The sequence below is a fragment of the Gorilla gorilla genome, chromosome 14 (genome assembly GCF_029281585.2).
Source record: "Gorilla gorilla gorilla isolate KB3781 chromosome 14, NHGRI_mGorGor1-v2.1_pri, whole genome shotgun sequence".
NCBI classification, from domain to species: Eukaryota; Metazoa; Chordata; class Mammalia; order Primates; family Hominidae; genus Gorilla; species Gorilla gorilla.
In genome coordinates this window covers 38741207-38764880 of record NC_073238.2, presented here as the reverse complement: position 1 = coordinate 38764880, position 23674 = coordinate 38741207, and the positions used below count along the sequence as shown (strand labels likewise).

Below are 23674 nucleotides of genomic sequence, written 5' to 3'. Positions count from 1 at the left end.
GTAAGTGAGCACTGGCTTCAGCTTATAGTCACCAGCTGCATTAGCCCCTGACAAGAGTCAGCCTGTCATCTGAAGCTTTGAAGCCAGCCATTGACTCCTCTCCAGCTGTGGAAGTCCTAGATGGCATTTTCTTCCAATAGAAGGCTGTTTTGTCTACATGGAAAATCTGTTGTGTAGTGAAGCCACCTGCATCAATGATCTTGGCTAGATCTTCTGGAGAACTTGCTGCAGCTTCTACATCAGCACTGGCTGGTTCATCTTCCATTGTTATGTTATAGAGATGGCTTCTTTCCTTAAACCTCAGCCAACCTCTGCTAGCTTCAGGCCTTCTTTCTGCAGTTTCCTCACCTCTCTGAGCCTTCATAGAATTGAACAGAGTTGGGGCCTTGCTCTGGATTAGGCTTTGGCTTAAGAGAATGCTGTGGCTGGTTTGATCTTCTATCCAGACCATTAACATTTTCTTCATATCAGCAATAAGGCTGTTTTGCTTTGTTATCATTCCTATGTTCACTGGAGCAGCACTTTTAATTTCCTTCAAAAATTGTTTATTTACATTCACCACTTGGGTAACTGCCACAAAAGGCCTAGCTTTCAGCCTGTCTTGGTTTTCAACATGCCTTCCTCACCAAGCCTAATCATTTCTAGCTTTTAATTTAAAGTGAAAGATGTACAACCCTTTCTTTCACTTGAACACTTAGAGGCCACTGTAGGGTTATTATTAATTGGCCTAATTTCAATATTATTGTATCTCAGGGAATAGGGAGGCCAGAGAAGAAGGAGAGAGATGAGGGAACCACTGGTCAGTGGAGCAGTCAGAACACACAAAACATTTACCAAGCTCACCACCTTGTATGGGCACAGTTTGTTGCAGCCCAAAACAATTGCAATAGTAATGCATCCAGAATTGGTGGGTTCTTGGTCTCACTGACTTAAAAAATGAAGCCGCAGACCCTCGCGGTGAGTGTTACAGTTCCTAAAGGCGGCGTGTCCAGAGTTTGTTCCTTCTGATGTTCAGATGTGTTTGGAGTTTCTTCCTTCTGGTGGGTTCGTGGTCTCGCTGGCTCAGGAGTGAAGCTGCAGACCTTCGCAGTGAGTGTTACAGCTCTTAAGGCGGCGCATCTGGAGTTGTTCGTTCCTCCCGGTGGGCTCGTGGTCTCGCGGGCTTCAGGAGTGAAGCTGCAGATCTTTGTGGTGAGTGTTACAGCTCATAAAGGCAGTGTGGACCCAAAGAGTGAGCAGTAGCAAGATTTATTGCAAAGAGCGAAAGAAGAAAGCTTCCGCAGTGCGCAAGGGGACCAGAGCGGGTTGCCACTGCTGGCTGGGGCAGCCTGCTTTTATTCTCTTATCTGGCACCACCCACATCCTGCTGATTGGTAGAGCGGAGTGGTCTGTTTTGACAGGGCGCTGATTGGTGCGTTTACAATCCCTGAGCTAGACACAAAGGTTCTCCACCTCCCCACCAGGTTAGCTAGACACAGAGTGTCCACACAAAGGTTCTCCAAGGCCCCACCAGAGTAGCTAGATACAGAGTGTCGATTGGTGCACTCACAAACCCTGAGCTAGACACAGGGTGCTGATTGGTGTGTTTACAATCCCTGAGCTAGACATAAAGGTTCTCCACGTCCCCACCAGACTCAGGAGCCCAGCTGGCTTCACCCAGTGGATCCCGCACCGGGGCTGCAGGTGGACTGCCTGCTAGTCTTGCGCCGTGTGCCTGCACTCCTCAGCCCTTGGGTGGTCGATGGGACTGGGCGCCGTGGAGCAGGGAGCGGTGCTTATCGGGAGGCTCTGGCCACACAGGAGCCCACGGACGGGGTGGGAGGCTCAGGCATGGCGGGCTGCAGGTCCTGAGCCCCACCCCGCAGGAAGGCAGCTAAGCACAGGAGAGAAATTGAGTGCAGCGCTGGTGGGCTGGCACTGCTGGGGGACCCAGTACACCCTCCGCAGCCGCTGGCCCGGGTGCTAAGCCCCTCATTGCCTGGGGCCGGCAGGGCTGGCCGGCTGCTCCGAGTGCAGGGCCCACCAAGCCCACACCCACCTGGAACTCCAGCTAGCCTGCAAGTTCCCGCTTGCCCGGGTTCCCGCTTGCGCCTCTCCCTCCACACCTCCCTGCAAGCTGAGGGAGCCGGCTCCGGCCTTGGCCAGCCCAGAAAGGGGCTCCCACAGTGCAGCGGTGGGCTGAAGGGCTCCTCAAGTGCCGCCAAAGTGGGAGCCCAGGCAGAGGAGGCGCCGAGAGCGAGCGAGGGCTGTGAGGACTGCCAGCACGCTGTCACCTCTCAGTAACATCACAGATCATTGATCACACATCGCCATCACAGCTGTAATAAAAATGGAAAAGTTTGAAACATTGTGAGAATTACCAAAATGAGACACAGAGACACAAAGGAAGCACATGCTGTTAAAAAAAAATGGCACCAGTAGACCTGGACCTGCTCAACACGGAGTTGCCGCAAACCTTCAATTTGTTAAAAAAAAAAAAAAAAAAAAAGTATCTCTACAGTGCACTAAAATGACGTATGCCTGTATGTGCAAGGCTCAAAAACAAGCAAAAGTATACATTACATTGTTGAGGGACATATATCTGTGCATTAATACTATGAAAGAAAATAGGCCAAGCATAGTGGCTCAAGCCAGTAATTCTAACCCTTTGGGAGGCCAAGGTGGAAGAATTGCTTGAGGCCAAGAGTTCAAGACCAGTCTGGGCAACATAGTGAGACCCCATAGCTACAAAATGTTTTTAAAAATTAGCCAGGCGCAGTGGTGCACACCTGTAGTCCAAGCCTCAGGAGACTGAGGTGGGAGGATTGCTTGAGGCCAGGAGGTTGAGGCTGCGGAGAGCTATGATTGCACCACTGCACTCCAGCTTGGATGAAAGAGTGCAAGACCCTGTCTCAAAAAAAAAAAAAAAAAAAAAACCACAAAAGAGAAAACTTATAAAAAAGGGGACACAGTAAAACCTCTCCCAACCTACCCAGGGTCCCCTCTGTGGCTCCTTGTGGAATAAATTCCACATGGGAAAAAAAGAGAAAATAATACACACAAAAATCAAGACAGTGATCAAATTACCTCTGGGTGGGAAAGAAGGTGAGCTGTGGGGCAGTATAGAAGTTTTAGGGATGTTCTAGTTCTTAAGCTAAGTGGTAGCTATGTGGATATTTATCTTCTTATTCTTTAAATATGTATATCATAAATGTTTTTTCCTATGCACACTGTATCAAAGTAAAAATTTTTAGATGTGAATTGAGCCAAATAGCAATGGATTAAGAAGTAAATGAGCCAGAAGAGACGGTCACTGGCCCCCTTTGCCAGAACGTGGTGAGATAGGAAGGAATAGAGAGAGCTCCAGGGAGAAGTCCAGAGTGGGGTTTAATGAGAAGGAAGAAAGCATGCTTGTAAGTTGCAGGAGAAGAGCGCTCCAAAGGGGAGAGGGTTTTAGAAGGAATGGGGGAACTGATTTTTTTTTTCCAGTAGGTGAAACAAAGAAGGGTCGTCTGGCCATACTTCGTCATTTTGAACTTAATCTTTAAAAAATAGAGATGCGTCTCCAAAATGTTGTGTCCAAAGGTGTGTCCTAGTCTGTGTTCCTAATAGCAAGAGTTGCCTCATTAAAGCTGCTGATTCCCAAAGAAAGATAAAACTACATTTCTCATTTGGATATAATTTGAAATGTTTGTTTTTCCTTTCAGGAGGCTTTGTGAGAGCTTGTCTTTCCCTTTGACCAGTTCTTACTCACTTGGTACCCACGGTTCTTATTCCTTTCCGAGCTTTAATGCAGAGAATTAAATCTACTTTTTCCTAATTAATAAGGTGGTGATTTTTCCTTCTCTTTACCACCCTGGTATTTATGATAGTAAAATGTGTATATTTTAGTAGCTAACAAAGATTTAGGAGAACAGTAGAATTCATTTCTCTCTGGAAACAAAGTGCTTTGAGCACTGCCTAGCACAACATAAGGGCAATATACATATTTGTCACATAGAAATGCGAAATAGGCCAGGCATGGTTGCTCGTGCCTGTAATCCCAGCACTTTGGGAGGCTGAGGAGGGAGGATCACTTGAGCCCAGGAGTTCGAGACCAGCCTGGGAAACATAGTGAGACCCCATCTTTGCAGAAAATTTTAAAAGTTAGCTAGGTGTGGTGCACATCTATAGTCCCAGCTACTCAGGAGGCTGAGGCAGGAGGATCAGTTGAGCCCAGAAGCTGGAGACTGCAATAAGCTATGATCATGCCACTGCACTCTAGCCTGAGTAACAGAGCAAAATTCTGTCTAAAAAAAAAGAAGAAATATTAAATAAATAAGTGCATAATAAAGTTCTAAATTGAGTCTTCGGAGATATTTCAATAATAGGAAAATTTAGAACAGTTTACCAGAAAAGTCTTTTCAATAGTATGTTATTGACAAGTCACTCTAAGCTATAAATATGTGTTTATTTCCTTTTGCATGTAGTACAAGTATCAAGTACTCACACCCGGGAGAGACAGATGGCACCAGACTCCTGCTCATTTGTGACGTAGCCCTCGGAAAGTGTATGGACTTACACGAGAAGGACTTTTCCTTAACTGAAGCACCACCAGGCTATGACAGTGTGCATGGAGTTTCACAAACAGCCTCTGTCACCACAGACTTTGAGGTATTTTTATTTCAAGGAACAAGCAAAGAGGGTCTTGAATGCTCAAAGAAAGGCCTTAGTTTTTTGCTCCTATTTTCATTAAATATGCTTAAGTTTAAATAATTGTTATATATTTACTGCATGAATTCAACATTTTCTAAATTAGCAAACATGCTTTTATGAAAACATCTGCCAATACGGGTTTTTTGTTGCTACTGTTGTTAATCACCTACTGATTTCTGTTTGCTCTAGGATGATGAATTTGTTGTCTATAAAACCAATCAGGTTAAAATGAAATATATTATTAAATTTTCCATGCCTGGAGATCAGATAAAGGACTTTCATCCTAGTGATCATACTGAATTAGAGGAATACAGACCTGAGTTTTCAAATTTTTCAAAGGTTGAAGGTAGGACAATTTTCTTGAATGCTGTTTTATGTTATTATATTTATAGACCTCAAATGTTATATTTTCAATGGAATGTATATTTGCATTTGTTATATCTATGACCTCATCCATAAGTATTTCATTTCCTTTCAATCTCAGAATTGTTTCCCACAAATTTCTCTCAGTGTTAACATCAGTCAAACCCCTCTGCCTAGTATCGAAATAAAGCACTTAATTTTAAAATATATATATTTCTTTTTTTTTTTGAGACAGGGTCTCACTCTGTCCCCCAGGCTGGAGTACAGTGTGTGATCAAAGTGCACTGCAGCCTCAAACTCCTGGGTTCAAATGATCCTCCTGACTCAGCCTCCTGAGTAGCTAGGACTACCATCTGTGACTTTTTTTTTTAGAGACAAGTTCTCACTATGTTGCCTAGGCTGGCCTGAAATTCCTGGCATTAAGCGATCCTCCTGCCTTGGTATCCCAAAATGCTGGGATTACAGATATGAGCCACCATGGCCAGCCTCATTTCCTTTTTTATCTTGCATACATAACAACTAGGATGACTGAGAAATTCCATGTGACTTCATTAACACACTGAAGTTGAGCTTATTCCCTTCAGGAATAGCCAAGGCTAAAACCTGTGGAACCTTGCTAAGATGTCATGGTGCAGAAAGTGTAATGGGGTAGGGAGAACAGACAGCAGAGCCGCTGTAGAGTCAGGAGGCCCAGGGTTTGAGTGTCGCCCTGCCACCTTGCAGTCTTGAAACTGCATGACCTTTTGTGCTCCACCTTCTCTCCGATGGGAATGAGAGCAGTACCCGCATGACAGAATTGCTGTAAGGGCTGAAGGGGAAATTGAAGGCACTGAGTAAATTGTCACGTGTGGTGCGTGTGTTAGCTGTAGTAGTGCGAGCATACAAGAGGATATTCACTTCTCAGAGTATCATGAGGCCAAACAATTACAGTATTAATTAGTAGGACTGTAAGAACACATTAACATTTTTGACCGTGCTCAAATTATTTTTTTGTCAGAAACGCATGAGTTCATGTGTGTTCAGAGGTGACTCCTCAATTTTTTCTCTGGGAGTCATTAAGTGAAATATCTGGCAAGACAATATGTATTTGTATTTCCTAATGTTATCCGTATGTTTGTACCGCTTAGAATAGGATGTGTACATTTTTCAATATGCTGCCATAGGAGTTGATTCAGTCTTCCTTGGATTCTATGTTGTTTTATGCCATCCCAAAATGCTTGTGTGGCACCATAAATAATAGTGACCGAGCCCTTCCACACTACAAGCCAGGGAATGCAGACACCTGGATTCAGGCTTCAGCCACACTTGAGACAGTCTGAAGACCTCTGTGTATTTGTATGTTTAAATGTATGTCAAGTAATGCTGTGTTTCAAGAGGACACCCCACAGTCTGTACATTAAAAAGTCAGAAGAGCACATGCCTGTAGTCCCAGCTGCTCGAGAGGCTGAGGCAGGAGGATTACTTGAGCACAGGAGTTCAAAACCAGCCTGGGCAACATAGTGAGACTCCCATCTCTACCAAAGAAAAAAAAAAAGAAAAGAAGAAAAAAAAATTTAAGCTGAAGGGTCTTAAAAAAAAAAAAAAAAAGGCAGGCCAGGCATGGTGGCTCACACCCATAGTCCCAGCACTTTGGGAGGTCAAAGCAGGTAGAACCCTTGAGTCCAGGAGTTCGAGACCAGCCTGCACAACATGGATAAACCTCATCTTTACAAAAAATACCAAAAAATTAGCTGGACATGGTGGTGCATGCCTATAGTCCCAGCTACTCGGGAGGCTGAGACGGGAGGATCACCTGAGCCAGAGAGGAAGAGTCTACTGTGAGCAGAGATTGTGCCACTGCACTCCCACTTGGGCGACAGAGTGACACACTGTCTCAAAAAAAAAAGGAAAAGGCAGAAGGCACCTCCCATTTTTCTCATGTGGGTTCACTTGCTTTTCAGAATTGGCTATTGAAAATCATAAAATGCTGTTTGTCCATTTTCCCTACAATAAAATGCATGAAGGCATGGAGAAGGAATAAAGATCAAGATAACAGAAATAGACAGGGATGGTTTTGAAAGCTAATGGTAACATTTTTAACATTTAGATTACCAGTTACCAGATGCCAGAACTTCCAGCAGCACCAAGGCCGGCCTCCAGGATGCCTCTGGGAACTTGGTTCCTCTGGAGGATGTCCACATCAAGGGGAGAATCATAGACACTGTAGCCCAGGTATGTTGTCTGTGGCTTTACTATACTTAAACTACATGGATGCAAACCATACATGAGAATTTGATTGCAGTTGCATTAACTGAAGGGAATAGATACATTTCTAAAATCCATTTATTCGAGAGAGATTCACTGAGCACTCCATGCCAGGGACTAGCTAGGCTCTGGGCATCCAGCAGTGCACAACACAAAAGCTCTGCCCTTGTGGAGCACGCACTGTGTGGGGGAATAGGCAATAAACATGATGAAAGAGTGAAACACATAACATGTTAGATGGTGACAGGTGCTAAAGAGAAAAATGAAAGCAGGAGGGGATAGGAGCTGTGAAAGACAGGGGCTTTGAACCTGTAAACAGAATGGCCACAGAGGCCTCCCTGAGACGGTGACATCTGCATACAGACCTGAAGGAAGTGGGGGCTAAACTGTGTGGACATCGGGGGAGGCTTATTCCAGGCAGTGGGAACATCACATGCCAAGGCTCAGAGGTAGAAAGGAGGCTGATCTAGCCCAGGCGCACCAAGGAGATGCACTGTGGCTGCAGTGGGGTCGAAAAGGGAGAGTGCATGGGGACTGAGTCAGAGAGGTGAGGGGCTCTCGCTTCAGCACACAGGTCTTGCTGTCCTTGACTCTGAGTGAAATGGAAGCTTCTAGATGTTTGGCAGAGGAATGACCTGAACAGACCTGTTTTAACCAGCTCACTCTGGCCACCATATTGGGAACAGTAGGAAGAGGCCCAGTGGGAGAAATGTTAGGTCAAGTTCCCTGGAAAGCAGACTCTGGATGGAATTTGTTTTCAAGAAGCCTGTGGGACTGTGCCTGCGGGAGCTGCACCTGTGAGGGAGTGAGGGAGGCAGGACGTGGCGGAGGAGACAACAGAGTCCTCAGATGATCTTGGGGGAAGCTCTGGGCCAGAGTGGTCCTTGAGAGAAGGTCTGAATCAAGGCAAGGGGGCTGGGCTTTGTAGCCCCACTAGGGCTAGTCCTGGGATGTGGGCTGCTCCGGGGAGGGGTCAGAACCTTGGCTAAGGCAGTTTGTCTTTGGCTGAGGACACTTCCCGGGGAGGCGCCCCACAGGTGACACTCCTAGCAGTCTCAGTCCTGAAGGGGACACAGCGGGCCCAACGTCACATCACATAGAGGAGACGATTGACAGAATTCAGTTAAGGGACCTGGTGATGTGGAGGAGAATGTTTGCAATGGGGGTGTAGGAAGTGATGGAGTCTGCCAAGGCCTGAGGGCAGAGCCAATCAGATTTGCTGATGGGGACGGGACACGAGAGAAAGACAGTGGCCCTGGATGACAGTGGGATGTTTGCCCTGAATAACTAGAAGGATCATGTTTGTATTTACTAGAATGGGCAAAGTCACAGGAGGGCAGATTGGGGGGCATCAGGAGTTTATATTTGGCCAAGTAGGTCTTGTGACTACATAGGACCAGGGAGGAGACCCAAGCTGGACTTATAAGTGGGGAGTCAGCAGCATTCACATAGTGTTTTAAGTCATGAGCCCAGATTAAACACCCAGAGAATCAGTAGAGCACAGAGGCCAACATGGAGATGTAGGGGAGGAGGCTGAGTCAGCCACGGAGACCAGGAGGGAGTGGCTGTGGAGACACACGAGGACAGCTGAACAGGGAGGGGAGGAAAGGCTGCTGGTGGGTCTCATGAAAAGCAACCCAGCCCTGACCAGGATTTAGCAATGAGATTGTTGGTGACCTTTGCCTTTTGATGGTGTGGTGGGGGTGAAAGGCTGATCAGAGTGAGTTCAAGAGGGAATGGGAGGAAGAACTGGGAGACAGAGGAGAGAAGATGAGACAGCAGCTGAAGAGAAGTGGGGTTGAGTATTTTCTTTCTCCTTTTAAGACACAAGAAACAACAGCGTATGTGGGAGTCAGCGCAGGAGGGAAACCTGGCGACCTGGGAGAAGGGAATTGCTGGAGCTACTTCCTTCTCTACACCTTTCTCTATGTTTTATTGCATAAATAGGAAACATTGTTGAAAAGATTTTCCTGGTAAACCGTTCTGAATTTTACGTTTATTGAAATATCTCCAAAGACTCAATTTAGAACTTTATTATGCCCTTATTTATTTAACATTTCTTTGTAACAAACATGTATATTGCCCTTATGTTGTGCCAGGCAGTGCTCAAAGCACTTTCTTCCCAGAGAGAGATGAATTCTGCTGTTCTCCCAAATCTTTGTTAGCTACTAAAATATACACATTTTGCTATCATAAATACCAGGGTGGTGGCCGGGTGCGGTGGTTCATGCCTGTAATCCCAGGACGTTGGGAGGGAGGCCGAGGCAGGAGGATTGCTTCAGCTCAGGAGTTCCAGACCAGCCTGGGGAACATGGAGAAACCCCATCTCTACAAAAATTAGCTGAGCACAGTGGTGTACACCTGTAGTCCCATCTACTTGGGAGGTTGAGATGGGAGGATATCTTGCCATTACTAGAATGGGCAAAGTCACAGGAGGGCAAGTTGGAGGAGGCAGAGGTTGCGATGAGCCAAGATTGCACCACTGCACTCCAACCTGGGTGATAGAGCAAGACCCTGTCTCAAAACAAAAACAAAAACAAAAAAACCCGCGATGTTGAAAGAGAAGGAACAAACCCCACCTTATTAAATTATCTGCAGTGAAGCTCAGAAAGAGCATGAAATACCAAGTGAGTAAGAACTGGTCAAAGCGAAAGACAAGCATCGAAGGTGGGTTATCTAATGCGGGTGCTGGGGCCACAGCCAGGAGCTCGCAGCAGGTTCATCATCCACAGTCACAGGATGGAAGGCAGCGTTTCAGGGGTGCCAGGTGGCCAGATGCAGTGGTAGAGCTTGGAAAGTTTTTGGTTTTCTAAAATTGAATTGGTTTGCTAAGATTTGGCCTCATGATCAGCTTCTGACTCTGAAGATTGCGTTGAACAACCATAAAGGCCTTTTAGGAGATTAAGAACGTTCAAGTACAGTGCCATGATGTTCTGATCCCTGTAGAGCGAAATTAGCTCCATTTCAGTGATCACCTTAATCCGGGGAGACGGGGTGTTGGGTGAGAAGAGCAGTTTGGATATAGCTGACCTCCACCCCTGGGCCCACTCTGACCCATACACACATCCTCAAGGCAGCTCAGAGCAACATAATAGACTTGGAAAAGACCCAGCTGTGGGCTCATGGGACATGTTCCATTTCCACCAATCCCTTTGGCACCACTTAGGATCTGTAAACATAATGGTTACCATTTTTTAAGAGTCAGGCCCTCAGCCGAGTTTTCCACATGCAGTACTTAATTCTCTCAGACTCCATGAGCCAAGTGCTATAATTATGCCCATTGTTTGGATGAGGAAGCTGAGGCCCAGAGACAAACAATATGATAAAGCCCAAATTTGAACTCAGATCATTCTGATTCCAGCGTCCAGATTCTTAACCAGTACACCATAGTGCAGCATGGTAGATCATACAAAGCAAAGGATCCGGAGTTTGTAAGGCTTAGCTTTGAATTCTTGTTTATTCTTTCTAGTGCTGTGAGTTTGGGAAAGTTACTTAACTCTTTTGCCTCGTTTTCCTCATGTGTAAAATGGAAATAATAATATCTGCCCATCAGTGTAGTGGCTATTCAATCTAATAAATATAAAGGACTTAGGGCATTGTTTTTGTGTGCAAAACAAATTATGACGAGGTTACAGGGAGAGGTGTGTGTCCTCCATGCCTTACTTGGGATTAGATGACTTGTACCATTTGAAATTTCAAACCCGAAGAGGCCTGTTCCCTGGGGAAGTTTGCCCCAAAATAACTTTCGATTTAGCAGTGAATTTCTCACTCATTTTATGATGAAACAGCCAGACTGTAGATTTAGCTTGAGTATCCAAGCAGAGGCTGGGGTGTAGATTCTTATATGTGCATGGCTCATACATTTTGACCCTTCTTGGAATAAATTGATGATGTTAAGCTTAGTTACATCATGGTTTTATCTAATGGAAGAAAATTAAGATGTCAAAATTTGTTACATTATATTAGTTTCTGTTCTAAGGCCTGGTAAAAATACTTTTATTATCGTTATCTAAAATTATTGACCTTTGTGAGTGCCCAGCCACACAGTGTGATATGCAAAGACAGAGCAGCTGCCACAGGCCTGATGTCTGGGGACTCCTGCGCAAAGGCGGGCCTGCTAACTAGAACAGGCAGGAAGGCTACTGAGTCAGAAGAAACATTAATCTACACCAAGTACAATTAGATAGTGATCCTGATCATCAAACTCAGGGCAAGCATACATGCCTTTGAGGGTTTCGTAAAACTGAGGAAATCCAAGAGAGGATGAGAAGGAGTTCCATGCACAGTCAAGGGGACAGTGTCTGACGTCCTCCCAGTCAGTGCTAGGTGGGCCCCAGTCCTGGTGCCTCCTCACCAGGCACACTCTAAGCATTCATTGCAGGCAGCATAGCCCAGATCGCTGAGAAACTCCAGGACGCACATTTGCCTCCTCTTGGGTGGCTGGCCGGACTGGGATTCCAGGAATCCTACCCACTGGCCAGCAAGGTGTTCATTTGCAGGATGGCAAGAGATTCTGTCTCCAGGACGGTGCTGACCTGCTGATTTGGGGAGACTCAAATTGCTCATATTAACAAAGACTCCTTGAAAAATTTTGCCTGGCACCCTACATACCCTAGGGGCAGCCAAGCTTGCAGCAAATCCAGGTGTGGACAATGTTTTCAAATAAGTTAGATTTTTTTTTTTAATTTTTCATTTTGGTGTCTTCCCTGGATTATTGATTACAGATCATTAAATATTTTTGCCTTATTATTGTCACATGTTTAAAATCTTACTGTTTATTGTATGTCTGAGGAGTTTTTTCTTAATTTTCAAATATTTAAAGCCTCCCGCCTTTTCCTGAGTGAGGGAGTGATGAAAACAGTCTGTTGGAAAGATTAATTAGATAATAGAGACAAAAGAGAGTAGTGGAGAAGACTTGATTCTGGAAGAACCAACGCACACAGAGATGAGGAGCTAGATGAGGGCTGTGTAGAGACGGGGAAAGCCACAGAGAGGTCCCCAGGAGGAAATGCCAAGTCCTGAGAGCTGATAGGATAGAAGGACTATTCTGGAATCGTTTCCAGCCAACATGGCATGAAGGAGGCATCAAAGCCCACAAAACAAAAGGGGCGATTTTCCAGCTGTCTTAACAAGAGCTATGTTGCGTCTGCTAAGTCAGTGTTGGTAAGACTTCAGGTGGCTTCTATTCCAGTCAGACATGAATGAACCACCTAACCGTGGGACTGGTGCATTTTATCACATGACATGGGCTCTCCATTGCAGAAGTGAAGCCAGGGTTGGGAATTTGAGGGACGTGATACAAATTCAAGGAAATTCAAATAAATATGCAAAATCATTTTCGTTCGTCCTTGTTCCTGCAAATGTAGTCCATGTGGTCTCATCAATTGTATGGATTTTTTTTCTTCTTCAGGTCATTGTTTTTCAGACATACACAAATAAAAGTCACGTGCCCATTGAGGCAAAATATATCTTTCCTTTGGATGACAAGGCCGCTGTGTGTGGCTTCGAAGCCTTCATCAATGGGAAGCACATAGTTGGAGAGGTAAGGCAAGAAGATGCATCATCGTGCCCGCTCTCGGCTTTCAAAGTCAGCTTCCATTTCCCAGAACCTTTGTTTTTGGAGTCCCCATGGCTGCAAGGTTGAGTAGCAGCCTTATCATAAAATGAGAATATTCTTTGAAGAATCAGTTCTTGCGCAGTGAGCCTCCCTCAAGCATCCCTCCATGATGAAGGGTTTCTACCCCCATCTGTCCAGTCTTCATCTTCAGTGTCTTGCACATTCTTTGCCTTGGTGCCATAAGAGTGATTTCAGTATGAAAAGTTTAAGAGGGCCAGGTGCAGTGGCTCATGCCTGTAATCCCAGCACTTCGGGAGGCTGAGGCAGGTGGATCACTTGAGGTCAGGGGTTCGAGCTGAAATGAAAGCTATTGTAACTTTCTAAAAAAAAAAGAAAAGAAACAACAGTTGATTAATTCTTTGTTTATTGTAAGGATTAGTTCACAGTTACAATTAGAAACTACAATTTCCCAAATTTAAAGTAATTATTATTGTTTTGTTCCACATAAACTCCCAACCAGAAAAATTTTTTTCACTATTGATTCTGAAATATTTTGATCCCAACTGAAAGAGACTTCTCTTTAGTTGGCCTTTTCTGGTTCAAGTTCTTATCAGATAAGTATATTTCGATGATCACTTTATTTAAGTTTCCATTCATCTTAGACTCAGTTTTTAGTTTTTGCCTGGGTTTTAGTAAACATTGATGTTGTTTTCTTCATTAAAGCCTGAAGTCACTCTTCATGTAAGGAATGATTTAAAACTCATCTTTTCCAGATTAAAGAGAAGGAAGAAGCCCAGCAAGAGTACCGAGAAGCCGTGACCCAGGGCCATGGCGCTTACCTGATGAGTCAGGATGCTCCGGTATGGCTTGGTGTGCATGCCGCATGCATACAGGAGAGGGAAAGAGAGTTAGAACAAGATATGAAATACGAATTTCATGCTAGAGGCTAAGATAATTTGCACTGTTGTAGGCCCCAGAGTTCCACTTGCTCTAAGTAAGGGGAAGCCACGCCAGTCAGACCCATTTGACTTAACAAAGGAGGAAACAGTGTCAGTAGTTCCAGACAAACAAGAAGAGCTAGGCCTGTCATTGGGAACTGAGTTTCCCAGAAGGAATGACAGACAAAAAGATAACATTTGCGGTATATAACTTTCATCTTCTGATAAGAGTGTGATATACTGGCTGGGCGCAATGGCTTATGCCTGTAATCCCAGCACTTTGGGAGGCTGAGGTGGGCAGATCACCTGAGGTCAGGAATTTGAGACCAGCCTGGCCAACATGGTGAAACCCCCTCTTACTAAAAGTACAAAAATTAGCTGGGCATGGTGGCAGGTACCTGTTATCCCAGCTACTGGAGAGGCTGCAGCAGGAGAATCGCTTGAACCTGGGGCGCAGAGGTTGCAGTGAGCCAAAATTGTGCCATTGCACTCCAGCCTGGGCAACAAGAGCGAAACTCCATCTCAAAAAAAAAAAAAAAAAGGAGTGTGATATATTTACAATTTTCCTGAAGTAAGCTCACCTAGCAGATGGTCCAATCATAAAGCAGGGAGGCATTTCTGCCGGGTCCTCCTTGGGCCAGCTCCTGTGCTTTTAGGTGGTTAGCTTTAGCAGGGACGTGACGTGGACAGCGTGGAAGAGGGAATAGCTGGCAGGTCCACTAGACTACTTTCCTTAAATACCAGGTGTTTTCACGAGGCCTCTGGCAGGTGCTAGGTTGTGTGTAGTCAGCGTCTAACTCTAGTGCAGGTATTTTAGTTATTTTTGCAGATGGGGCCATATGTTTGAGTATCGCCTCTGAGGGTGACACATGGCCATGGTGTTTTGAAAATTTAATGTTTGCTGGGGCTAGGGGCACATTCAAGATTAATATAGATCAAAGGGGTAAATTATTGCTCTTGACATCTAAGATATCCACCTGCAGGATGGGAATAAGTAATGAAGAGGTGATTATTGAACAGTTAAGAATGCTGGCTCTATGTATGGCCAAACTGTATGTATAGAAGCCTGGGGTTCATTTGAGAGGCTGCCACTTAATATTATCAGGTTATCCTCCTACGTGTGTTGGTAAATGTTTCCTCCTTAATACCTACATATTTCCCTAGGAATATGGTCCACAAGAAAACAGCCTTCACAAAAGGTATTACCTATGGGTAAAGTCTGATCAGAACTATTGCTAACCCAAGCCTTCAGGTCTCCCAGAATGTATTGACATCTTGTGACTATAATGTTCTCATATCATAATACATGGTATTCATGCGTTGTTATATAAATACCATATATACCAGGTGCAGTGGCTCATACCTGTAATCCCAGCACTTTTGGAGGCCAAGGCGGGAGGATCACTTGAGCCCAGGAGTTCGAGGCTGCAGTGAGCTCTGATAATACCACTACACACCAACCTGGGCAACAGAGCAAGATTCTGTCTCTAAACAAACAAACAAGTCTTAGCTTAGGAATCCCTCCATCTAAGCTTTTCCTGCCTTCCCCCGGAAAGACCCATGGCTTCATTTTCCCATGGCAACCTGGACATATTTGTCTTATAACTCTTAATATACTGTTTGTAAAGATAGAGGTCTAGCTCGTAATCCCCAATATTTAAGTGTGGAAGTAACAGAAAAGGATAGTTAGTGGTACAATAAAGAGAAAATTGTGGTGCCGAAACCAAGGATGAAGACAGTGCCCAGCCTAGGACGACTTATGTCCTCCTCATTGCCAGATTAAATGGCAGTGTTTCCTAGACTTCAATTTATGTGACCATTTGATGGTTTTCTCCTTTTCAAAACATCTAGACTGACTGACTTGTCACTATAACCCTATACTACTTAGATAGCATACTGTTGAATTTTGCTGCTTTATCCAATCTGGGAGTTTCTGCACTTTGTATTGTTTAGGTCATTTTTATTTAATACAGTTACTGATCTGGTCAGATTTATATCTACCATCTTGCTAGTTGTTTTCTATTTGTACCATTTGTTCTTTGTTCCTTTCCCTCGCTTTTCCTGCTTTCTCTTGTATTGTTTTTTAAATGATTCCATTGTATCTCCATTATTGGCTTATTAATTTTATCTTTTTTTTTTTTTTTTTTTTTTGAGACAGAGTCTCACTGTTGCCCAGGCTGGAGTGCAGTGGCGTGATTTTGGCTCACTGCAATCTCTGCCTCCCAGTTTGAGCGATTCTCCTGCCCCAGCCTCCCAAGTAGCTGGGACTAAAGGCACATACCACCACACCCAGCTAATTTTTGTATTTTTAGTAGAGATGGGGTTTCACCATGTTGGCCAGGCTGGTCTCAAACCGCTAACCTCAAGTGATTCTCCTGCCTCTGCCTCCCAAAGTGCTGAGATTACAGACGTGAGCCACTGCGCCCAGCCAGTTCTCTCTCTCTTAAAAAGTTTTGATTGTTGGCCAGGTGTGGTAGCTCATGCCTGTAATCCTAACACTTTGGGAGGCTGAGATAGATGGATCACCTGAGCCCAGGAGTTCAAGACCCCTTGGGCAACATGGTGAAACCCCAGATCTACAAAAAATACAAAAATTAGCTGGGTGTGGTGATGCATGCCTGTAGTCCCAGCTACTTGAGGGGCTGAGGTGGGAGGATCACTTGAGCCCGAGAGGTGGAGGCTGCAATGAGCCATAATGGCGCCACTGCACAGCCTGGGCAACAAAGCGAGACCCTGTCTCAAAAAATAAAAAAATTAAGTTTTGATTGTTGCTCTAAAGCCACATGTTAAATATGTGTTAAATATGATAGCCACTAATTACATGTGTATATTTACATTTAAATATAAAATAAAATGTTTTATGTGGCCAGTGGCTATCTTATTACTTAGTGCATATGTAGAGCATTTTTATCATCATAGAAAGTTACATTGGTCAGCACTGCTTTAGGGTTTACTACTATATACATCTGTAACTTACCACATACAGCGTACAATATTATACTACTTCATATGTAAGAACCTTACAAGCAGAATACATTACATTACAACCAGTAAACGTTCGTTTCTTTTTTTCCCATATCCTTTGTGATATTGTTGTCATGTGTTTTATTTCTTCATATATTATAAATTCTACAATGTGTTGTTATATGTTCAACTATCTTTTTTTTTAAAGTTCTGGGATACATGTGCGAGACATGCAGGTTTGTTACCTAGGCAAATGTGTGCCATGGTGGTTTGCTGCACCTATCAACCCATCACCCAGATATTAAGCCCCACATGCATTAGCTATTTATCCTGATGCTCTCCCTCTCCCTGCCTCTGCTACAGGCCCCAGTGTATGTTGTTTCCCTCCCTGTGTCCATGTGTTCTCATTGTTCAGCTCCCACGTGTAAGTAAGAACATCCTGTGTTTAGTTTTCTGTTCCTGTGTTAGTTTGTGAGGATAATGGCTTCCAGCTTCATTCATGTCCCTGCAAAGGACATGGTCTCATTCCTTTTTATGGCTGCATGGTATTCCATGGTACATATGTACCACATTTTCTTTATCCAGTCTATCATTGATGGGCATTTGGATTGATTCCATGTCTTTGCTATTGTGAGTAGTGCTGCAACGAACATACACATGCATGTATCTTTATAATGGAATGATTTATATTCCTTTGGGTATATACCCAGTAATGGGATTGGTGGGTCAAATGGTATTTCTGGTTCTAGGTCTTTGAGGAAGACCCACACTGTCTTCCACAATGGTTGAACTAATTTACATTCCCACCAACAGAGTAAAAGCATTCCTATTTCTCCACAGCCTTGCCAGAATCTGTTGTTTCTTGATTTTTTAACCATCGCCATTCTGACTGGCATGAGATGGTGTCTCATCGTGGTTTTGATTTGCATTTCTCTAAGGATCGGTGATGTTTAGCTTTTTCTCATATTTTTTTGCCACATAAATGTCTTCTTTTGAGAAGTGTCTGTTCATGTCCTTTGCCCACTTTTTAATGGTTTTTTTTTCCTTGTAAATTTGTTTAAGTTCCTTGTAGATTCTGGATATTAGACCTTCATCAGATGGATAGATTGCAAAAATTTTCTCTCATTCTCTAGGTTGTCTGGTCGCTCTGCTGATAGTTTCTTTTGCTGTGCAGAAGCTCTTTAGTTTAACTAGATCCCATTTGTCAATTTTTGCTTTTGCTGTAATTTTTGATGTTTTCCTCATAAAATCTTTGACCATGCCTATGTCCTGAATGGTATTGCCTAGATTTTATTCTAGAGTTTTTATAGTTTTTGGTTTTATATTTAAGTCTTTAGTCCATATCGAGTTATTTTTTGTGTAAGTTTAAGGAAGGGGTCCAGTTTTAATTTTCTGCATATGGCTAGCCAGTTTTCCCAGCACCATTCATTAAATAGGGAATCTTTTCCCCATTGCTTGTTTTTGTCAGGTTTGTTGAAGATCAGACAGTTGTAGATGTGTGGTGTTACTTCTGAGATCTCTATTCTGTTCCATTGGTCTATGTGTCTATTTTTGTACCAGTACCATGCTGTTTTGATTACTGTAGCCTTGTAGTATAGTGTGAAGTCTGGTAGTGTGATGCCTCCAGCTTTGTTCTTTTTGCTTAGGATTGTCTTGGCTATACAGGCTCTTTTTTGGTTCCATATGAATTTTAACCTAGTTTTTTCTAATTCTGTGAAGAATGTCAATGGTAGTTTAATAGGAGTAGCATTGAAGCTATACATTACTTTGGGCAGTATGGGCATTTTCACGATATTGATTCTTCCTATCCATGAGCATGGAATGTTTTTCCATTTGTTCCTGTCCTCTCTGATTTCCTTGAGCAGTGGTTTATAGTTCTCCTTGAAGAGGTCCTTCACTTCCCTTGTTAGCTGTATTCCTATCTATTTTATTCTCTTTGTAGCAATTGTGAATGGGAGTTCATTCATGATTTGGCTCTCTGCTTGTCTGTTGTTGGTGTATAGGAATGCTTGTGACTTTTGCACATTTATTTTGTATCCTGAGATTTTGCTGAAGTTGCTTATCAGCTTAAGAGGCTTTTGGGCTGAGACGATGGGGTTTTCTAGATATAGGATCTTGTCATCTGCAAACAGAGGTAGTTTGACTTCCTCTCTTCCTATTCAAATAACCTTTATTTCTTTATCTTGACTGAGTGCCCTGGCCAGAACTTCCAATACTATATTGAATAGGAGTGGTGAGAGAGGGCATCCTTGTCTTGTGCTGGTTTTCAAGGGGAATGCTTCCAGCTTTTGCCCGTTCAGTATGATATTGGATGTGGGTTTGTCATTAATGGCTCTTATTATTTTGAAGTATGTTCCATCAATAACTAGTTTACTGAGAGTTTTTAACATAAAGTGATGTTGAATTGTATTAAAGGCCTTTTCTGTGTCTATTGAGATAATCATGTGGCTTTTGTCTTTAGTTCTGTTTATGTGATGATCAACTATATTTTAAAGCAATTAAAAATAAGGGGAAATGTCTCTACATTTATTCACATTTTTACCATTTCTGGTGCTCTTCATTTCTTTCTATAGATACAAAGAAATCTTCCTTCTGCTTGAAGAGTTTTCTTTATTTTCTTTTTCTAGCACAAGTGTGCTAGCAAGGAGCGCATTCCTCTTTTATCTAACAAAGTCTTTCACCTTCATTTTGGAAAGATATTTTTTGCTGAGTGTGGGATTCTAGGTGACAGTTTATTTGTTTTCCTTTCAGCATTTTAAATATGTTAACTTCATTGTCTTCTGGCTTATATGGTTTCTGAGCAGAAGTCAGCTCTAATTCTTGTGTTGTTCATCTATATGTGAAGGTGTCTTTTTTGTCAAGCTATCTTCAAGATTCTCTTTATCTTTGGTTTTCAGTGGTTTGACTATGATGTGTTTATGTTATTTTTTAAATTTATTGCTTATTTTGCTTGGAGTTCTCTGAGTTTGGATTGTCTCACATTCATTTTGGGACAGTCTTGACCTTTATCTATTGAAATATTTCTTCTCCCTCATTCTCTCTCTTTCTCCTTCTGAGACTTCAATACATATACATTAGACCGTATTTGATATTGCACCACAGCTTTTGGAGCTCTATGTTTTCACTTTCATTTCTTGTTGCATTTTATTTTGGATAATTTCTATTGACCTAGCTTCAAGTTCATTCATTCTTTTCTCAGCTATTGTCAGTCAGCTGATAGGCTTGTCAAATTCTTCAACTTTGATAATGTGTTTGTTTCTAGCATTTTTGACACTTAAAATATAATTCAGTCTCTCTAATGAAAGGTTCCATCTATTCATATGTATTCCTCACCTTTTCTGTATGTCTTTTCATATATTAATCATAGTCCTGTCTGTTGCAGTGTCATGGTCATCTCTGAATCTGCCTGTTAATTGCTTTATCTTGACATTGGGTCATTTTTTCCTTGCTTTTTAAAAATGTGTATATTTTGGAATTTGTGATTGAATGTTGGACATTGTGTGTAAAAGAAGAAGAGAGACTGAAATAAATGACATTTATGCCCAGAAGTGGCAACTCCTGTTCTTTCAGGTTAGTGTAGGGGTTGAAGAGTTGAGTTTGAGTTCTGCTCTTGTTATCATTACTCTCTGTTGTTATTATTACTCTCAGTCTCAAATTCCTCCAGTGGTGGACTGCCACTACCTGTGCCTCTTGGGTTCTGGATCCGGAACAATTCTCACTGAGGTTCATTCTCTGCCCCCAGCTTTCAGCAGACTCTGCACACTGTCCGACAGAGGTGATTACAGCAACTCTTCCCCTCCCGCGGTGCTAGGCTGCTGTTGCTTGATGTGCTGTACCAGGCTCCTGGTGGGGCAGGGGCATTCTTCTGGTTCAGCCTCAGTCTTAGGCAGGGCCTGCAGTCCTGGACCTTAGGATGGGAACTAATTAGCACTTCTGTTCATTGTCCTATCTTAGTGGCAGCCAAATTCTGCCTTGTGTCTGTTAAGAGTTGTTTGGGAGATGGTTTCCTGCCTTTCCTCCAGTTGTAGCAACCCCTGCTTTGTACTAGTGCAGGATCCTGGGCCTAGGAGGGTGTCATCCCCTGCCCCATGGGGAGGTGGCTGTTTCTCTCTAAAGCAGTGGAGCTTTACCTGGGCACAGGGCTAGAAAGGAAGGCTTCTGATCCCTGGTTTACTTCTGCCCCTTCCCCGCAGCTCTGGAAGTGAGAGTTTGCTGCCCTTCCCCCAGCAGCTGGAGGCTTTTGCTTCATGTGGGGAAAGGATCCAGGGAAGTGGCCCCAGCACCTCCCACACACCTGCTCCACTGAGAGGTGCTCCCCTTGGTCTCCTGCCTTGCTCAGCCTTTCCAGTGGGCCCAGTGGAAGGCTGTGGGGATATGGGGAAATGCCTGCGAGAGAATGCAAACTCCCCTTGGGTCAGGAGCTCCCAATTATTCTAAACCAGTAAGCTTACCCACTCTCAGCCGGGAGGAGTTCACACAGATCCTGTGTCCCATCTGTCCCCTCTTTGGAATTCAGTTCGCTTGGTTGATGAGTTCAAAACAAGTTATGATTTTGTAGATTGCCTGGTGTGTTATAACAGAAGTGACATTTTCTGCATCCACCTATATCCTACCCAGAAACAGAACTGCAATCCCACTCTATTAAGTGGCAGTCTCTCAAATGAACCCCAGGTGTTTATACATACATTTCTTTTAAGGGCTAGCACTATTAAGTATTTAATAATTATCTCTTTGTTGTCTGTTTCCATCCTGTAAATGGATGTCTTTGATGTCAAAAGTAATAATTTAACCTTTAAGCCTAAATTAATCATAATCTAAATATACAAAATTTTCATGATAGGGTGGTCAACTAGAATGGTGAACATAGTTGGGGATGTTGAGAGGATCTCTGCGTAGTTACCAGAAAAAAATGTATGTAGCCTCTTTTTTCTGCCCTAGCTAGTCATGGGGTTGCCACCTTATATAGCTATTATCAACATCCCTTTAAAAGAAAGCTAAAGACTTTTTAGTAAAAAAATAACATGATAGGCTGGGTGTGGTATCTCACACCTGTAATCCCAGCACTTTGGGAGCAGAAGGTGGAAGGGTCACTTGAGGCCTGGAGTTTGAGACCAGCCTGGGCAACCCCATCTGTACAAAAATATTTAAAAATCAGCCAGGCATGGTGGTGCGTGCCTGTAGTCCCATCTACTTAAGAGGATGGCTTAGACCTGGGGTTTCAAGGCTACATTAAGCTGTGACTGCATCACTGCCCTCCAGCCTGGATGACGGAGCAAGATCCTATCTCTAAATAAGGAATAAATAAAAATAAAAATAACATGAGAAATTACCATAGGGTAAAATAATTAAGCAAGGGCCAAGCTTAGAAAAAACTGCCCTGGTTCTACAGCTGCTGGCAAAAGTGGTGTTGGGTGCCATGGAGGTCAGGGAGGGTCTTCAAGAAAGGGCTTTGTGGAGGCCATCTGTGCAGCAGAGCCCACCCATGCAGCAGAGCCCACCCGTGCAGCAGAGCCCACTTGTGCAGAGAGCTCACACATGAGAGCCCCCTGGGGCAGAGTCCATGAGTGCCTCTTCCCAGTTCTGCTGCCAAGGGGGCCCCTCTCCATCTGCCTGCCACGGACATCACCCTGTTCCCACCGCTGGTGAATGGCTCCAGGATTCTCCCTTAGCCCCACCAATGTGTCTCTTAGGTTTTATTACTGTTTTCTGAGGAAAAATTTGGCAGGTTGTCATTCAAGTTGCTTAAGAAGTACGTGGAGTTAGCTGGCATATAATGGGTATGCTTTCAAGTTGGAAGCTAAGTCATATGTTTCTGTTTCAGGACGTTTTTACTGTAAGTGTTGGAAACTTACCCCCTAAGGCTAAGGTTCTTATAAAAATTACCTACATCACAGAACTCAGCATCCTGGGCACTGTTGGTGTCTTTTTCATGCCCGCCACCGTAGCACCCTGGCAACAGGACAAGGCTTTGAATGAAAACCTTCAGGTTTGTACGCATAAGATTTGAAGAAGCATTTTGGCAGCAGTGGAGGGGGAGTGGTGGAGGGCTGTGGAGGAATTTATACCTGGGGAGAAAAACATGTAAAATAATCTTTTAGGCATAAAGTTAATTTTACTGACATGTGTTTAGATACATTATGTGTATAAAATGAAAAGAATAAAAGTTACAGATATGATCAATAAGCATATTTTTATTCTGCTTAATCACTCAAAAAATGTTATATCTGTAGTGCATGTTCATCATGAAGAACTAGATAAGCATAGAGAATACAAATATGCCAAAATAAGAAAATTAAAACCATCCTTTATCCCATTGCCCTGAGTTAATGGTTAATACTTTGGTATATCCCTCCAAACTTCCTACTTTGTATGTACAGCACATGTATAAAATGTATGTGTGTGTGTGTGTGTGTGTATACACAGACATACGTAGAGTTTAAAATCTCTGTCAAAATGGTGAGTTGTATTTTAGAGGTTCCTGTCATTCCGTGAGCAAACTTTTTGTGTTTCACTGCTTGAAAGTGAAACCAGCTGTCTTGCTGACAGTTGTGGCCTTGCCAAGATTACATTCAGTTTAGTCTCATTGTGAAACTTAATATATGCTTAGTTATACAAATGTATTTTTCTTTTAACAGGATACAGTAGAGAAGATTTGTATAAAAGAAATAGGAACAAAGCAAAGGTTAGTACCTAAAATATAAAACCTGTCAATTCAATGGACATTGGTTTTCTGGTTTAAATTTCCATTTAGAATTGTTTGAAATAATTTCAGATAGAAATTTAAGATCATAGACTAAGACAACTTTCTCTTCATTTTTGCTAGCTTTTCTTTGACTATGTCTATTGAGATGCCGTACATGATTGAATTCATTTTCAGTGATACACATGAACTGAAACAAAAGGTTAGTGCATTTTTGATTTCTTAAGAACTGTT

At 43.2% G+C, this 23674-nt stretch overlaps 1 protein-coding gene across 5 annotated transcripts in view; it reads left to right on the top strand.

Moving 5' to 3' along the window:
• The window catches only part of PARP4 (poly(ADP-ribose) polymerase family member 4), a 92989-nt gene that overhangs the window by 31241 nt on the left and 38074 nt on the right, over positions 1 to 23674 (top strand). For all 5 annotated transcript variants that reach the window (XM_031001320.3, XM_063697199.1, XM_063697197.1 and 2 more), the window contains 8 exons: positions 4449 to 4632; positions 4864 to 5020; positions 7124 to 7248; positions 12692 to 12823; positions 13612 to 13698; positions 22562 to 22726; positions 23376 to 23422; positions 23564 to 23642. In XM_031001320.3, the coding sequence (XP_030857180.3) occupies positions 4449 to 4632; positions 4864 to 5020; positions 7124 to 7248; positions 12692 to 12823; positions 13612 to 13698; positions 22562 to 22726; positions 23376 to 23422; positions 23564 to 23642 (976 nt within the window). The remainder of the gene's footprint in view (positions 1 to 4448; positions 4633 to 4863; positions 5021 to 7123; positions 7249 to 12691; positions 12824 to 13611; positions 13699 to 22561; positions 22727 to 23375; positions 23423 to 23563; positions 23643 to 23674) is intronic.